Source organism: Heptranchias perlo, chromosome 5, assembly GCF_035084215.1.
Source record: "Heptranchias perlo isolate sHepPer1 chromosome 5, sHepPer1.hap1, whole genome shotgun sequence".
NCBI classification, from domain to species: Eukaryota; Metazoa; Chordata; class Chondrichthyes; order Hexanchiformes; family Hexanchidae; genus Heptranchias; species Heptranchias perlo.
In genome coordinates this window covers 20,008,369-20,025,972 of record NC_090329.1, presented here as the reverse complement: position 1 = coordinate 20,025,972, position 17,604 = coordinate 20,008,369, and the positions used below count along the sequence as shown (strand labels likewise).

General features: G+C 43.0%; 1 protein-coding gene across 3 annotated transcripts in view; it reads right to left on the bottom strand.

Annotated features, from left to right (window-relative positions):
- The window catches only part of rab23 (RAB23, member RAS oncogene family), a 60,526-nt gene that overhangs the window by 31,590 nt on the left and 11,332 nt on the right, over positions 1 to 17,604 (bottom strand). For all 3 annotated transcript variants that reach the window (XR_010962869.1, XR_010962870.1, XM_067984053.1), the window contains exons 2-4: positions 7,784 to 8,047; positions 1,611 to 1,696; positions 563 to 719 (exon numbers count right to left, since the gene is read on the bottom strand). Coding sequence is in view for 1 of the 3 variants with exons in the window: in XM_067984053.1 (XP_067840154.1) it covers positions 563 to 719; positions 1,611 to 1,696; positions 7,784 to 7,938 (398 nt within the window). In the remaining 2 variants the exon portion in view is untranslated. The remainder of the gene's footprint in view (positions 1 to 562; positions 720 to 1,610; positions 1,697 to 7,783; positions 8,048 to 17,604) is intronic.

The window sequence follows — 17,604 nt, the reverse complement described above, 5'->3', positions numbered from 1 at the left end:
TATTCTCCGTGCCTCAGAATGCTCTCGTTCTATGTGCAAGTTATCCCTGTAGACATTACCTGTAGCCCTATGGTATTGTATTATTACATTCACCTTTCAAATGCATCTCTCTTTCCCCCTCCCCCAGGCCACTGACCTTCAGGTTTCAAATGAAGAACTCTGAGAAATGCCCTCATGGTATTTTGTATCCAATTCTGGTCTCTTGTGCACTCCCGATTTTAATCACTCCACCGTTGGCGGCCGTGCCTTCTGCTGCCTAGGCCCTAAGCTCTGGAATTCCCTCCCTAGGCCTCTCTACCTCTCTCTCCTCCTTCAAGAAGCTCCTTAAAACCTACTTCTTTGACCAAGCTTTTGGTCACCTGTCCTACGATCTCCATATGTGGCTCGGTGTCAAATTTTGTTTGATGATTGCTCCTGTGAAATGCCTTGGGACATTTTACTACGTTAAAGGCGCTTTATAAATGCAAGTTGTTGTTGTTGTATAAACCTTGAGAGTGAGTGAAATGTGACCAACAATTTGCAACACCAGTGAACTTAAATTGAATAAATACTATCCGCATACTTTTTAAGTACAGTTTCATCCAGGAGGTCTATTTTGTTCTGTACCAGGACCGTAGGAATATCTCCTACTTCAGCCTCGACTTTCTCCTTCCAGCTAGGGGTAGCCTCAAAAGACTCTCTGTCAGTGGTGGAGAACACCAACACACATGCCTGAGCACCTGCAATAAAACACCAAAACCATCGCATTAGAATTGCGACTGATCTTATCTTACGGCGCTATGTTACAATACTCACCGTAGCAATTTGAACTCTGTCCCACTGAAAATGTTCAGCAATATAATTTTGCACAATATTTTACTTTAAGACTACCCAGCACTGGGGCACTGCATTATCAAAGCAACCACCATCTTGGGCCATGCAAGAATAATGCTTGGTGAAAGTATAGGAACTGCTCCAGATACCTTCAAGGAATCCTCCACACATTGGTACAGGGAATGTTCGCTGCACGACAAGGAGAAGCACCAACCTTTCTTGTTTGAAAGTCTTCCTCTGCTACAGTGCACCATTCTAGAGTACAATTCACTAACCTCAGCTTAGTAATGGGTTTAACATAACTCACTACATTAGTATAAGAAGTCAAGTCTGTACACAGCAACAAAGTGACACTCCTTTCAGTGGAAGAAATGAGAGATAGCAGATTTGCTGAAATGAGTGAAAGAAGTAGTTTTCAGAGCTTGATGTTATACTTAAAACCGCTATTTTTCTAGCTCCTGCTGTGCTTTAGTACATCTTATTGAATCAACCCTGTATTTAGCGTGTGGATGGATAAATTCTTCGGCCCATCTGCTGCTACAGTAACAGAACGATATAAGGGCGACATATCTGTGCCAGTTGTGGGCAATATGCTATTTCACCCTATATAATCTGATGTTATAAAATGTCCTTTTATGCAAAAGCGAAGATTCAGTCAAAAATAATTTTTACAAAATAATTATTTTTACCTAGGATTTTATAATAGGTTTGAATACTCGGGTCAAGAGACAGACAGGAGGAGAAATCTAATCGGCACCCTCTTACAAACGTATCCTATTAGGACCAACTAGACTCACCTCTATAGTATGCTTTCGTTATAGCATCAAACTCCTCTTGGCCTGCTGTATCCCATAACATTAATCGGACATCCTCATCGTTAACCCTGAAAGATAAATGTGACACTTGAGGTCAAATCATTTGTCTTCGAAACCCTTAAATTGCTGTCCTTGTGCAACATTTAATGGAAGGTTCATTTAGTCTAACTGTGCTTAATTACAGACTGTTCACCACATCCAACTGGCTCTGATCTCAAGACCACAGCTGTTTGGCATCAACAAGAAAAATCATCACGTCACATGCTCAGACGATGACGGCCTCCTTTACTTTGTCTCAATATTAGACATCAATTTGCTTGCTTATTACACTGGCTGCTTTCAAAAGATAATAAGATTGAGAACCCCGGTGGTTAATCAGGCTCAAACTAATCACCAACAAGAGGAACGTATCAATTTAATTAGTAGCTGATGCTTTATTATAGGGTTGTTTATGAAGTGCAATTTGTTCCCCTCAGCCATTTTATTGCATTTTTTCGAAAGATCTCTCCGCACACTAGCTCCTTTGCTCAGAGGGTAGGCAGAAGGCCTCCTGCCAACTACTGGGAGATGTGCAAGAGCAACCTAAGTGATTAATCCTCCAGCAATCCAGGTGAGGGAATTCCTCATTTGAGGAATACACATTCCTCCTCCCCAAAACGTAACATGTTGGTGTTTCAACAACATTATCACCGCATGAACATTTTGCTACTCGTCAGCTTGGCTCAGTTGGGAGCATTCTCAACTCTGAACCAGAAAGTTGTGGGCTTAAGCCCCGCTCCAGGCTTCAGCACCTAATCTAGGCTGAGGGACAATTGCATTGTTGGAGGTGCCATCTTTCTGATGAGGTACTAAAATACTGAGGCCCAGGCTGATGTAAAAAAAAATCCAATGGCACTGCTCAAAGAGCAAGGAGTTCTCCAAGTGCCCTGGGCAGCTGTTCTTCTGCAACCTACACCACAAAAAATAATAACCAGTCTGTCATCTCATTCGCTGCTGTGGGATCTTGCTGTGTACAGATTGTTGTCCCATCTTCCCGCACAATGGTGACCGTACTTCAAAAGTAATTCAGTGGATGAGAAGCACTTTGGGATGTTCTGAGGAATATAAATGCAAACTTTTTTTTAAAAAATGAACTTGTGTTAGTTTATTTTTTTAAATTATATCTTTCGGTGCATTTTTGTGCTCAGCAAGATGTGTGTGTGTATCTGTGCTATGTGACAGATGTGTTTTCAATTTTGCTGCTCATGTTGCTCCAAGCATTTCTAAATCAGCTACATCACAGGCCAGATGCAGATTAAAAAGTAGTGTTCCTCTGTCCCAACAAATTGTTTAACCCCAAACTCACCAGTATCCCCCTCATCTGTACCAGTGTGAACTTCACACCAAACACCCTTGTAATCCCTGGAGTGAGAATGTTAACTTCCTGCCAACTTGTTGCCATTTCTATAATGTGGGCCAGCATCCATTAGGAACTGAGTTGAGACTTGCTGAAATAATTGCACAGGATCCTCTTACAAGAGGGGGAAAGAGGAATCTTGCATTCTTTTAGTCTGAATTAAATCAAGGAATCAAAGGAAAAGCAAATCCACTTGAGTTAACCTACTCAAACATCCAGGATTGTTCTCTGCTTTTTAAATTTTTCCCCCTTCTTACCGGAACAACTTTCTCCCCTTCCCGACCCACTCCTCTGCTAAAATTTCACCCCCTTTTTTACAGAGCAACTTTCTTCCCTTCCCTACTCCCTCCTCTCCTGAAATTTCCACCCCTTCTTTACAGAACAACTTTCTCCCCTCCCAAGTTCATAGAGTGCTTTCGGGACAGTTTCTTAGAGCAGCACGTTCTAGAGCCAACCAGAGAGCAGGCTATTCTAGATCTGGTAATGTGTAATGAGACAGGATTAATTAATGACCTCATTGTAAAGGAGCCTCTAGGTAGCAGTGATCACAATATGATTGAATTTCACATTCAGTTTGAGGGAGAGAAGAGTAAATCTAAGACTAGTGTTTTAAACTTAAATAAGGGCAATTATGAGGGCATGAAGGCAGAGCTGGCGAAAGTGAACTGGGAAGTTAGGTTAAGGGATAGGTCAGTAGAGATGCAGCGACAGACATTTAGTGAAATATTTCATAACACTCAGCAAAGATACATTCCAGTGAGAAAGAAAGACTCCAGGGGAAGGACATACCATCCGTGGCTAACTAAGGAAGTTAAAGATAGTATCAAATTGAAAGAAAAAACATAAAATTCCGTGAAGATTCATGGCAGGTCAGAAGATTGGTCAGAATATAAAAAACAGCAATGAATGACTGAAAGAATAATAAGGAGGGAGAAATTAGAGTACAAGAGAAAGCTAGCTAGAAATATAAAAATGGATAGTAAGAGTTTCTACAGGTATTTAAAAAGGAAAAGAGTAAGGAAAGTGAGCATTGGTCCTCTAGAGAGTGAGTCTGGGGAATTAATAATGGAGAATAAGGAAATGGCGAATGAATTGAACAAATATTTTGCATCTGTCTTCACTGTAGAGGATACAAATAACATGTCAGAAATAATTGTGAATCAAGAGGTGAAAGGAAGGGAGGAACTTAAAACATTTACAATCACCAGGGAAAGGGTTTTGAAAAAAAATATTAGAACCAAAACCTGACAAGTCCCCAGGTCCTGACGGACTTCATCCTAGGGTCTTAAAAGAGTGGCTGCAGAGATAGTAGACGCATTGATATTAATTTTCCAAAATTCCCTAGATTCTGGAAGGGTCCATCAGATTGGAAAATAGCGAACGTAACTCCTCTATTCAAGAAAGGAGGGAGATAGAAAGCAGGAAACTACAGGCCAGTTAGCTTAACATCTGTCCTAGGGAAAATGCTAGAATCTATTATTAAGGTTATAGCAGGGCACTTAGAAAATCTCAATGCAATCAGGCAGAGTCAACATGGCTTTGTGAAAGGGAAATCGTGTTTGACTAATTTATTAGAGTTCTTTGAGGAAGTAAGAAGCAACGTGGATAAAGGGGATCCTGTGGATGTGGTGTACTTGGATTTCCAGAAGGCTTTTGACAAGGTGCCACATCAAAGGTTACTACTCAAAATAAGAGCTCACGGTGTAGGGGGTAACATATTAGCATGGATGAAGGATTGGTTAGCTAACAGGAAACAGAGAGTAGGCATAAATGGGTCATTTTCAGGTTGGCAAGATGTGACAAGTGGAGTGCCACAGGGATCAGTGCTTGGGCCTCAACTATTTACAATCTATATCAATGACTTGGATGAAGGGATCGAATGTATGGTTGCTAAATTTGCTGATGACACAAAGGTAGGAAGTAAGTTGTGAAGAGGACATAAGGAGTCTGCAAAGGGATATAGATAGTTAGATGAGTGGGCAAAAATTTGGCAGATGGAGTATAATGTGGGAAAATGTGAACGTGTCCACTTTGGCAGGAGGAGTAGAAAAGCAGTATATTATTTAAATGGAGAGAAATTGCAGAACTCTGAGGTACAGAGGGATCTGGGTGTCCTGGTACATGAATCACAAGAAGTTAGTATGCAGGTACAGCAAATGATTAGGAAGGCAAATGGAACGTTGTCATTTATTGCAAGGGGAATGGAATATAAAAGTAGAGATGTTTTGCTATAGTTGTACAGGGCATTGGTGAGACCATATCTAGAATACTGTGTGCAGTTTTGGTTCAGAGAAGGTTCACTCGACTGATTCCTGGGATGAGGGGTTATCTTATGAGGAAAGGTTGGACAAGTTGGGCCTGTATACACTGGAGTTTAGAAGAATGAGAGCTGATCTTATTGAAACATAGAAGATCCTGAGGGGACTGGAAGGGGTAGATGCTGGGGGGATGCTTCCCCTTGTGGGAGAGACTAGAACTAGGGGCCACAGTTTAAAAATAAGGAGTTTCCCATTTAAGATGGAGACAAGGAGAAATTTTTTCTCTCAGAGGGTTGAGAGTCTCTGGAACTCCCATCCCCAGAGAGCGGTGGAGGCAGGGTCATTGAATATTTTTAAGGCCGAGTTAGATAAATTCCTGATTAACAAGGGAGTCAAAGGTTATGGTAGGTAGATGGGAAAGTAGGATTGAGGTCGCAATCAGATCAACCATGATCTTATTAAATGGCAGAGCAGGCTCAAGGGGCGGAATGGCCTATTCCTGCTCTTAATTCGTATGTTACCCCCGCTTCTTACTGGAGCAATTTTCTCCACTTCACACCCCCTCCTCTCTGACTGGAATACGATGACGGCCTCCTTTACTTTGTCTCAATATTAGACATCAACCTGCTTGCTTATTACACTGGCTGCTTTCAAAAGATAATAAGATTGAGAAGCCTGATGGTTAATCAGGCTCAAAGTAATTAACAACAAGAGGAACATATCAATTTAATTAGTAGCTGATGCTTTATTATAGGGTTGTTTATGAAGTGCAATTTGTTCCCCTCAGTCATTTTATTGCATTTCTTCAAAAGATCTCTCCGCACACTAGCTCCTTTGCTCAGAGGGTAGGTAGAAGGCCTCCTGCCAACTACTGGGAGATGTGCAAGAGCAACCTAAGTGATTAATCCTCCAGCAATCCAGGTGAGGGAATTCCTCATTTGAGGAATACACATTCCTCCTCCCCAAAACGTAACATGTTGGTGTTTCAACAACATTATCACCGCGTGAACATTTTGCTACTCGTCAGCTTGGCTCAGTTGGGAGCATTCTCAACTCTGAACCAGAAAGTTGTGGGCTTAAGCCCCGCTCCAGGGCTTGAGTACCTAATCCAGGCTGACACTTCAACGTAGTACTGAGAGAATGCTACATTGTCGGAGTTGCCATCTTTCAGATGAGGTACTAAAAAACTGAGGCCCAGGTTGACGTAAAAAAAAATCAAATAGCACTGCTCAAAGAGCAAGAAGTTCTCCAGTACGGATTTTAAATTCAGTGCAATGAGAGAACAGGGAGCCAGCCGATGCAGGTCAGTGGAGACGGGAGTGATAGGTGAGTGCAGGATGGGATATGGAAAGCTTAGTTTTCAACGAGTTTGAATTTATGGAAGATGGAGGATGGGATGCTGAGAAAGAGAGTGTTGGTGAAATCGAGTCTACAGATGATAAAAGATGGTCAAGGGTTTCAGTGCTGATAGGAGATGGGATGAAGATGAAAGTTAGCAACTTTGGTGATGAATTGGATGTGGGATTAAAAGCCTGGTCAAACAGGACATCAAAGTTTTGCATAATCTTCTTTAGTCTCGGCAAGCGGCTGGGGAGGGGGAGTGGATTAAATGGCCAAAGAGCAGAATTCACGGCAGGGGCTGACAATAATGGCTTTGGTCTTCCATGTGTTCAGTCGGAAGATATCTTTGGCTCATCGCGACTTGATGTCAGGCAGCCTGGCAGGACAGAAGAGGGTTGAGGGAAGGGTGGCTAGGTAGATGCAGCTTAACCCGCACCGTGTCTATGATATAACTGCCCTAGAGGTACTTGGAATGGAGTCAGGGCAGCAAAACTGGAGAGACATTCTATTCCATAGCGACGACATACTAAGGCTTACTGAGCACAACAATCTACCAAAGAATTAATTAAAAACATTTAAAAACTGTGTGGTGGTGCTGCACATTAGTGCTTTAACAAACTATGTCGTAAAGTGAAACAGTGGGTGTATCAAATTCTCATAGCATGTCTACATGAATGGTGAAAAACACCCAGGGCCTGAATTTGCTGAAAACTTGCACTGTAGTAATGAGGCATCTATGTCGTACGCCATTATTATAGTGCAGAAATTACAATTTGAGTGACTTATGCCAGTACGTACACCATGCCATACTTTGCTGGTACTTTTGCACCGAAAAACTCGACCAGCTAATTATCAAAGCTCCGCGTCCCCCCTAAATTCAATGGCGTGATGGAGTTTGCTGAATTTTGTGATCGCCACAGCCACTTAGACCATTGTAGGATGGGGCTGGAGGGGCTCAGAGTCAGTGAAGTATGCAATCGCTCAGCAGGTTCTGACACAGTTTGCATGAAGTGCCCATTAAATAAAAATTCCTTGGTCTAAAACATTGAAGGAGAACAATGTAGGGGAAGATATCCCCCCCCTCCAATATCTAGAGTGTCTCAGAAATGACAAAGGGTTGATCCTAAATGCTTTGCAGTGCAGTAGCGGACTTTACTTACTGAATCTGTCTTTCCAGGAAGTCCACTCCAATCGTTTTCTTGTAATCCTTGGTGAAGATACCCTTGCAGTACCGCTGTATCATGCTTGATTTCCCAACAGCTCCATTGCCAACAACAACCACCTTGATAGCTACTTCGATATCCTCTTCCAGCATGGCTGAGCTGCGTGTATGGAACTGCCGTCACAAACTTGTTGAGGGATATGGTCTCTTGACCGCACTGCTCGCAGTTGTGAGCAACACACCCGTGCTCTAGTTCATTAACCTACAACAAAGACAAGAGTGTTACTTGAACTCGTAGGCATTAGTTCGTTCTCCCATTAAACACGTTTTGGCCTCTTGTAAGATATGCAACCTTTTGACAAAAACTACGATATGCTGCCTACCCGAAATGAAACCAAACCAAAGACATTACATTACGAAAGTCATGAAAAATTCAAGAGATCCCTCCATAACTAACACGCATCATTACCTGGCTGACAAGCAAACTGTCAAACCTGCTCTCACGAATCTGTTGCTCTGGAGCCAAGTTGCTCAGGAACAGTCAGTATTACTTGTGCTTTAATTTTGACTGCCTCCTGGATCAGGCAATACCTGACCCATACTCAGCATCTCCCATAACCATGGCTAAATCTGCAACATCCCATTCCAACACAGCGTGGCAATTTGACTACCGTTTTTTTGGTAACTTAGACAAATACCATACAACATGGCCTTCAAATAAAGCGAACACATGAAAGAGGAAAGCTGGATAAACACATGAGGGAGAAAGGAATAGAAGGATATGCTAGTAGGGTTAGATGAAGAGGGGTGGGAGGAGGCTCATGTGGAGCATAAACACAGACACAGACCAGTTAGGCCGAATGGCCTGTTTCTGTGCTGTAAATTCTATGTAAATCTCGATTGTGGTAAATTTTGTGCCATTTTGCGAGCTCATACTCCAGACATAACCGTTACACCAATTTATGGCAAAAATAAAACCGCACACCGAGCAAATCATTGATCCAAATGTCTTCCCCATTCCAAAAGCTAAAAAAAGTGTCTTTGTTTAATTGCTCAAAGTCCTAAATTGACACAAACAGTGCTGATTATGTTGGTGTGCATTTTTTACATGTTCTGCTGGATGAGGTTATGAATCGAATGAATGTAAAGGGCACATTTGAGATTCAATCACTGACATCCATAATGCATCCACTGACATTAGTTTTCCCCTTGTTGATTTTCACCCTCCGTCTAAATGCAGCCTCTTCGCTGGGGTACAGTTTCAAGATACGCCTTGCTCAAACTGCAGCTGGACACCTGAGCCGTGACTGGGAGCGTTATCAGGCTATTCAATCATGGGGTTAAATCACAAAAGCATCTGCTCCTCCTATGACATCCATACATGCACACTTCAGCAGAGGTGATTGGATGTCGATCAAGACGTGAGAATATTGACAAAACCCTGACATACTGCTGCCCCAGGCCGAGATCAGTTAACTCGGCACAGAATCAGCTATACGGGTATGTCGAGAGCATTTGGGAAACATTTGGCAAAAATAAAGGGCCAGAATTTGCTGAGAAAATAACAGCGAGTTTAATTGCGCTCGCCGATATTAGTGTGTAAATAATCCAGTAACTTGTGGAGAGGATGAGATATCCCGTGAATTGCGGATTACCACAAATTGCTGGATGATTTGCGCCGCTCCGCCGTTAGCCTCACAAAAACAGCAGCTCATTCTTAACCTCCCTGTGAGTTTCAAGAGATTGCTGCATTTGCACATTAATTACCAATTAAACTCGCAGCAGAAAGTTCAGGCTGGTATTTAACGATGTAAGGACCCTTTTAATTACGAGATTTATGTTCCTGCAATGCCACTCAACTGCTCCGGCCCAGAAAGGGTACAATTGAAACTGTGGAGTCTCATTCCTGCAGGTAGTAAATTGTTCTTAGAGGTTTTTAAAATTTGAATTTTAAATTTTTTTTCTTACATTTCCTTTCCGTCTTTTTTCTCTCTCTCTTAATCCAATCTTTCTGTCCCTCTATTTCTCTTTCTGTACCTGATTTGACTCTAATTCACCCTATTTCCTTCTCCGTCGTTCCTCTGTTTCTTTCTCAATCCTTAAATCTCATTGGTTAAGGAGATAGACTCTTGGTCCCGTCGTTCACCAAGGTCCCAGATGCCCGTTTGCCCTCACCATGCTGTTATCAGCTCACATTTCCAGCTACTTTGCGGCGCAAGAAGTTTGAATTGAAGAGTGAGCGGAAAATAAAATCTAACAAATGGGGCATGCTGTGAGATGCCCCACTCCAACAATTTCTGGGCCAAAGTATAGGATTCTAAACATTAGAAGGTTTTAATTAAGGGCGCCATTACTTGTCAAATTGCTAAATCACTGTATTCGCTGTTCACCTGACATCCTTTCATTCTGATTATTTTTTTGTCAACTGTCACTAGCACCAGACTCTTTAAGGATGCAGCTGCAACTAGAAACAAAAGAGAGACTATCATTTAATACACTGTAGTGAGCAAGATTTCTCCAAACACATTTAAACCTTTGGACTAGAATGCAAATAGGTGAAAAGAGAAACACTGCTTTGCAAAATAGTCTAGTTGAAATGACTGAACAAGGGAACGAGGAAAGGGTTTGTATAAGTCAAGTTAAAACCTTCCAGTTCCAACCGTGGAGGACAAAACAGTTAGAAATTTGCAAAAGTAAAATCAATGCCTGTTAAACAAAAGCATGGCAGTGTCAGATTCAATCAGCAAGTTCCCATGCTAAATTGTCACTGACAAAATTTCACTGACAAGTAATGTAATTCCAATGGCATGCCAATGTTGAGTACAGCGCCAAGAAGTATTAGAAAAATCAGTCGTAATACACAATAGCAAATAATAAGATAGTTTCTAACCGTCTTTTGATTGCTGAGGTTAGATCACACCCTACAAATGACTCTGTATTTTTACTAAAACGTTGAGAAACTAAACTCTTGTAATATCAGTTCAAGTGGATGAAACGGACCAAATTCTTTCAAGAACATTTTCTGAGGAAGGGGGGAATGTTGATTTTAAAAGGGAGGGGTACAGTACCGGAGGAGAGGGAATCATCTGCAATGTCAAGTAGCATGGGGGCCAGGAAGAGAAATTGAGTGGTCAGTGATTTAGTGGGAGTGGGATCAAGGGAGCAAGAGGTGGGTGTCATGGACAAGATGGACTCGGGAGAGGGCATGAGGGGAGATGGGGGAGAAACTAGAGAGAGACAAGGGTTCAGGGCTAGGGCACTGGGGAGCCTGGGACGAGGTTTGGTTTGGTGTACAAGGGGAAAGGGGAAAAACAGAGCAAATGTAAGTTTAAATTCAAAGAGAAAAGTATAAATCCATGCAGCCTCGCAGAAGGCAATCTCAGTACAGTGTGGGATGTTTGGCTTTCCGCTGATTTCTAGACCAATCAGAGCTGCTTTTGGTGCACAGTAATTGGCCACTATGCACCAGAATCAGCTCGATTGTTAAAATTGAAGACTGCGGGACGTTGCCAGGTAAGTGTCTCGGGGTTAAAATCATTCCTTATATTCCTGTCTGCAGACAACAACAACTTGCATTTACATAGCGCCTTTAATGTAGTAAAACATCCCAAGGCACTCAATAGGAGTGTTAACAGACAAAATTTGACACCAAGCCACATAAGGAGATATTAGGGCAGGCTTGGTCAAAGAGGTAGGTTTTAAGGAGCACCTTAAAGGAGGAGAGAGAGGTAGGTCGGTTTAGGGAGGGAAATCCAGAGCTTAGGGCCTAGGCAGCTGAAGGCACAGCCGCCAATGGTGGATCGATGAAAACATCCAATCATGTTTGAGAAGATTGCGATCAATGCAGCATCCCACTTTGATCTTTGTATCAAAAGGCACTGCCTGCTCTTCAATTAAAATGCAGCATGTAGATTCACACATTTGCGACAGAAACTCTGAAGAACAAAATAGATGTTCCAAATCATTTTAAATGTTGCGGAGTAGGTTCTGGCCATCACTCTTGTGGTATGTGTTGCTATGAATGCCTGTAATGTCCTCAGAGAATTGTCTTGCCAAACCAGTGAAACTGGAACATGAGTGTTGCTACATGTACATTTTCTTTTAGAAAATTCCAAATTAGAGTCAGACAGCTGTGCTCGTGATTCACTCATTCTAAATTAACCTTCAGTCAAGCTGTGCATTTTAATTTTTCAAAATGCATTTTTGTTTTTTTAACATGTGAATGTACTTAGTGATCGCCAACTTGTGCTACTCTACTTGCTTGCTATCAGAACTTGCTGCTCCCTTTGATGCAGGCCATAGGGAGAATATTTAACCTTTAGGACTTAATAATGTTTGCAGTAATTCAAAAGCATGATCCTTAAAGAAAGAACTTGCATTTATATTGTGCCTTTCACGACCTCAGGACATCCCAAAGCACTTTACAGTCAATGAAGTGCTTTTTGAAGCGTAGTCACTGTTGTAATGTAGGAAACGCAGCAGCCAATTCATGCACAGCAAGGTCCCACAAACAACAATGGGATAAATTACCAGGTAATCTGTTTCAGTGATGTTGGTTGAGGGATGAACATTGGCCAGGACACCAGGGGGAACTCCCCTGCTCTTCTTTGAAATCGTGCCGTGGGATCTTTTACGTCCACTTGAGAGGGCAGATGGGGCCTCAGTTTAACGTCTCATCCAAAAGACAGCACCTCTGACAGTGCAGCATTCCCTCAGTACTCCTCTCGGAGCGTCAGCCTAGATTTTGTGCTCAAGTCTCTGGAGCGGGACTATGAACTCACAACCCTCTGACTCAGAGGCGAGAAAGCTACCAACTGAGCCACGGCAGACACCGTTTACATTCAATTAAGTTTGAATATTTATGCAACATGTTGCTGATAACTTGATGTAGAATAGCAAAGCTCTCAGGGGATAGGGTCCCCATCGAAGCAACTACTCGCCTTCCCGCCCCCCCCCCCCCAATTTCCTACTTGTATGTGGAGCTAAACTGATAAGGAAGAATTAATATTCTACTTAAGGGCTATAGCACTCTTCATATAAAGGGAAATGCCTGAGAGTGCTTAACAAGGGCAATAAGGAAGAAATTTTGGGGATGAAGGGGGAAAAAAAGACTGCCCTCTTGTAGGCACGGTCGAACAAAAGGGTTTTTCAAAGAGGTATAGAAATGAAGTGATTTTTGTAGAGAATTTCAGAGGGCAGCAGCCCGATGATGGAATAGAGGGAACAAAAACAAGCAGTAATCTGGTCAGAGGAAACAGGCAACAGCCCATGGCAGGAGAAAAATCATTCATATTATGGAGTGGGGTCATTGCAGGATTCGAAGGCTTGGATCTTAGAAGTTGATTTGCTGGAGCACAGTCGGTGGAGTTTAGCAAGAGTCAGCTTGGCTCAGTTGGTAGCACTCTCACCTGAGCCAAAGGGCTCTGGGCTTTTTCTTAATTCGTTGATAGGATGTGGGTGTCACTGGCAAGGCCAGCATTTATTGCCCATCCCTAATTGCCCTTGAGAGGATGATGGTGAGCCGCCTTCTTGAACCGCTGCGTTCCATATGGTGAAGGTTCTCCCACAGTACTGTCAGGTAGGGAGTTCCAGGATTTTGACCCAGCAACGACGAAGGAACGGCGATATAGTTCCAAGTCGGGATGGTGTGTGACTTGGAGGGAAACGTGCAAATGGTGTTATTCCCACGTGCCTGCTGCCCATGTCCTTCTAGGTGGTACAGGTCATGGGTTTGGGAGGTGCTGTCGAAGAAGCCTTGGCGAGTTGCTGCAGTGCATCCTGTGGATGGTACACACTGCAGTAACGTGCGCCGGTGGTGAAGGGAGTGAATGTTTAGGGTGGTAGATAGGGTACCAATCAAGCGGGCTGCTTTGTCCTGGATGGTGTCGAGCTTCCTGAGTGTTGTTGGTGCTGCACTCATCCAGGCAAGTGGAGAGTATTCCATCACACTTCTGACTTGTGCTTCGTAGATAGTGGAAAGGCTTTGGGGAGTCAGGAGGTGAGTCACTTGCCGCAGAATATCCAGCCGCTGACCTGCTCTTGTAGCCACAGTATTTATGTGGCTGGTCCAGTTTAGTTTCTGGTCAATGACCCCCAAGATGTTGATGGTGGGGGAATTCGGCGATGGTAACGCCATTGAATGTCAAGGGGAGGTGGTTAGACTCTCTCATGTTGGAGACGGCCCAAGCCTGGATGTTGTCCAGGTTTTGCTGCATGCGGGCACAGACTGCTTCATTATCTGAGGGGTTGCGAATGGAATTGAACACTGTGCAATCATCAGCGAACATCCCCATTTCTGACCTTATGATGGAGGGAAGGTCATTGATGAAGCAGCTGAAGATGGTTGGCCTAGGACACTGCCCTGAGGAACTCCTGCAGCAATATCCTGGGGCTGAGATGATTGTCCTCCAACAACCACTACCATCTTCCTGGGCTCAAGTCCACTTCCGCACTTCAGGACATGATGTCGGCTGACATTGTTGGAGGTACCGTGAATCGAATAAAACTTTAAACCAAGGTTCTTTCGAACTGTTCTGCTGCACAAAGATCTCGTAGCACTATTCAAAGAGGAGGAAATGCCTACGATTACCCCTGAACCAACATCACCGAAAGGGATTAACTACTCATTCCTCTTGTTGCTGATTGCAGGATGTTGTTGCGGGCAACATGGCTGTTGCATTCGCCTACATAACAGTCATCCCACTTCAAAGTAAAATCCCTCCATGGCCTCACTCTTCCCTATCTCTGTAATCTTCTCCAGTCTTACAACCCTCCGGGATCTCTGCTCTCCTCCAATTCTGGCCTCTTGCGCATCTCTGATTTCCTTCGCTCCAACATTGGCGGCCGTGCCTTCAGCTGCCTAGGCCCTGAGCACTATAATTCACTCCCTAAACCTCTCCGCCTTTCTCTCCTCTTTTAAGACGCTCCTTAAAACCTACCTCTTTGACCAAGCTTTTGGTCACCTGTCCTTATGTGGCTCAGTGTCAAATTTTGTTTGATAATCCCTCCCATGAAGCGCCTTCGGACGTTTTACTACGTTAAAAGACGCAATATAAATGCAAATTGTTGTTATACATGAAATGCTCCGAGATGCTTCTCAGAGTCGTGAGTTGGCACTGTATAAATGCAAGTTCTTTATTCTTCTTTTTGGCAATAGGGCTTTGAGCAAGTGGATACCAGAGTTGTGTATTAGCTGTGGCTTATAAAGGCTGGAAGTGCGGAGTTGAATTTGAGACAGTTTCAATCCTCAAGTGATGACGTATGAATTAGGATTTCAGCAGCAGTGCCGGAGGGGGGGGAAAGAGAGAGATAAGGATAAGCAGGAAAGTTTCAGGAGACAGAAGAATGTGTTCTTGAAAACAGACCAGACATGGGGTAAAAAGCGCAACTTAGGATCAAACACGATGCCATGATTACTCACTGTCAGATTTAGCCAGATATGGGGTTGAAAGCTGAATTTAGGGAGGGTTGGATAGATAGAGGTGAACCCAGAATATAACTTCAAGTCAGACCAGAGAACATGAATTTAAAATTAGTCAAAAGCGAATTGAATACATATTTTTTTTTAAAGTTTTCTCAAAGGGTAATAAATATTTGGAATAACTTGCCAGGGGAAGCAGCTGGATGCGAGATTGGGCTAGTTGGAGTGTAAGAAGGACAAGCTGTGAAAGGCCTTTCTTGCATCTTTCTCTCCTTGTAAATTCAGCTCTGATTTCATCAGTAAATTGATCTTTTAACTAAAATGCACATGATACTATACAGGCATTGATAACTGTACAGCATTCCTATTTTAGTTCAGATTCACAAAGACCTTTTGTGATTGTTAAAATACAACAGGCATATCAATGATTTTGTGGTATTTAGTCACAAATAACTACAAAAAAAAAAGAGTACAGCCAAACATAAAACCTCCAGCCAGGCAATAATGTGTTATTCAGTTGGTTGCTGGAGAAATTGCATCACATTTCAGAGCTGTTTTGTTTGAATGAAAATGTGATACCGTTTCTACAACAAACCCAATATTAAATTGCACCAAAGTGAAAGTTTTTGCATTCCACTGAATGATCCCATCTCACTTATCCAGCAAAAGGAAAACGTGGTTAAGTGCAGTGATGGTGGGGAGATGCTAGACATTAGCCCTGCATAAAGCAGGCAGGTCAGTCAACAGTTACATAACAAATCATGTCAACGACCCATTCGCTGTCACTAACCACAATACAACAGAGTGTAAGTTATTACAATGTTTTCCATTGAAGTAAAATACTCCCGCTTGTATGCCAAGATTGCACCAGGAAAGACCCCTCTCCAGTATAGTGCTCTTAATCTTTTGGAAATATAATATATAAAACAAAATTTAAGCCATTATTCTATGACTATGACCATGGTGCATTATCCCTTGTCGTACCCTCAACCTCTCCTCTATTGTCCAGCTTGGCTCCACTCTGACCTATCTGATTGCAGCGATGGATTCTCTTCCCACCCCCACACTGTCACCATGTGAGTTCCCCCAAGGATCTACGTAGGCTGAGGCCACCCAGCTCCACTCTCCACCACCTTTCTCGGCCCTTCCGCTACCTCTGCGCTGTGAGTCTGCTTGCCCAACATCCAGTCTTGGAAGAGCTGCAATTTCCTTCAGCTGAACAACAGGAAGACCAAAGCCATCGTCTCTGTTTCCAGTGGGGTTCCGCAGGGCTCAGCACTAGGTCCCTTGCTTTTTGTGGTATATATTAATGATTTGGACTTAAATGTAGGGGGCATGATTAAGAACTTTGCAGATGATACAGAAATTGGCCGTGTGGTTGATAGTGAGGAGGAAAGCTGTCGATTGCAGGAAGATATCAATGGATTGGTCAGGTGGGCAGAAAAGTGGCAAATGGAATTCAATCTGGAGAAGTGTGAGGTAATGCATTTGGGGAGGGCAAACAAGGCAACGGAGTACACAATAAATGGGAGGATACTGAGATGTGTAGAGGAACAGAGGGACCTTGGAGTGCATGTCCACAGATCACTGAAGGTAGCAGGACAGATAGATAAGGTGGTTAAGAAGGCATAGGGGATACTTTCCTTTATTAGCTGAGGCACAGAATATAAGAGCAGGGAGGTTATGCTAGAACTGTATAAAACATTAGTTAGGCCACAGCTAGAGTACTGCATACATTCTGGTCACCACATTACAGGAAAGATATGATTGCCCTAGAGAGGGTACAGAGGAGATTTACGAGGATGTTGCTAGGACTGGAGAATTTTAGCTTTGGGGAAAGATTGGATAGGCTGGGGTTATTTTCTTTGGAGCAAAGGAGGCTAAGAGGAGATTTCATTGAGGTGTATAAAATTATGAGGGGCCTAGATACAGTGGATAGGAAAGACCTATTTCCCTTAGCAGAGAGGTCAATAATCAGGGAGCATAGATTTAAAGTAATTGGTAGAAGAATTAGAGGGGAGTTGAGGAGAAATTTTTTCACCCAGGGGGTGATGGGGGTCTGGAACTCACTGCCTGAAAGGGTGGTAGATGCAGAAACCCTCATCACATTTAAAAAGTACTTGGATGTGCACCTGAAGTGCCATAACCTACAAGGCTACAGACCAAGTGCTGGAAAGTGGGATTAGGCTGGGTAACTTTATTTCAACCGGCACAGACAAGATGGGCCGAACGGCCTCCTCCTGTGCAGTAATTACTTTAAATCTATGCCCCCTGGTCACTGAGCCCTCTGCTAAGGGAAATAAGCCCTCTCGATCCACTCTATCTTGTCCCGTCATTATTTTATATACCTCAATTAAATCTCCCCTCAGCCTTTGTTCCAAAGAAAACAACTCCAGCCT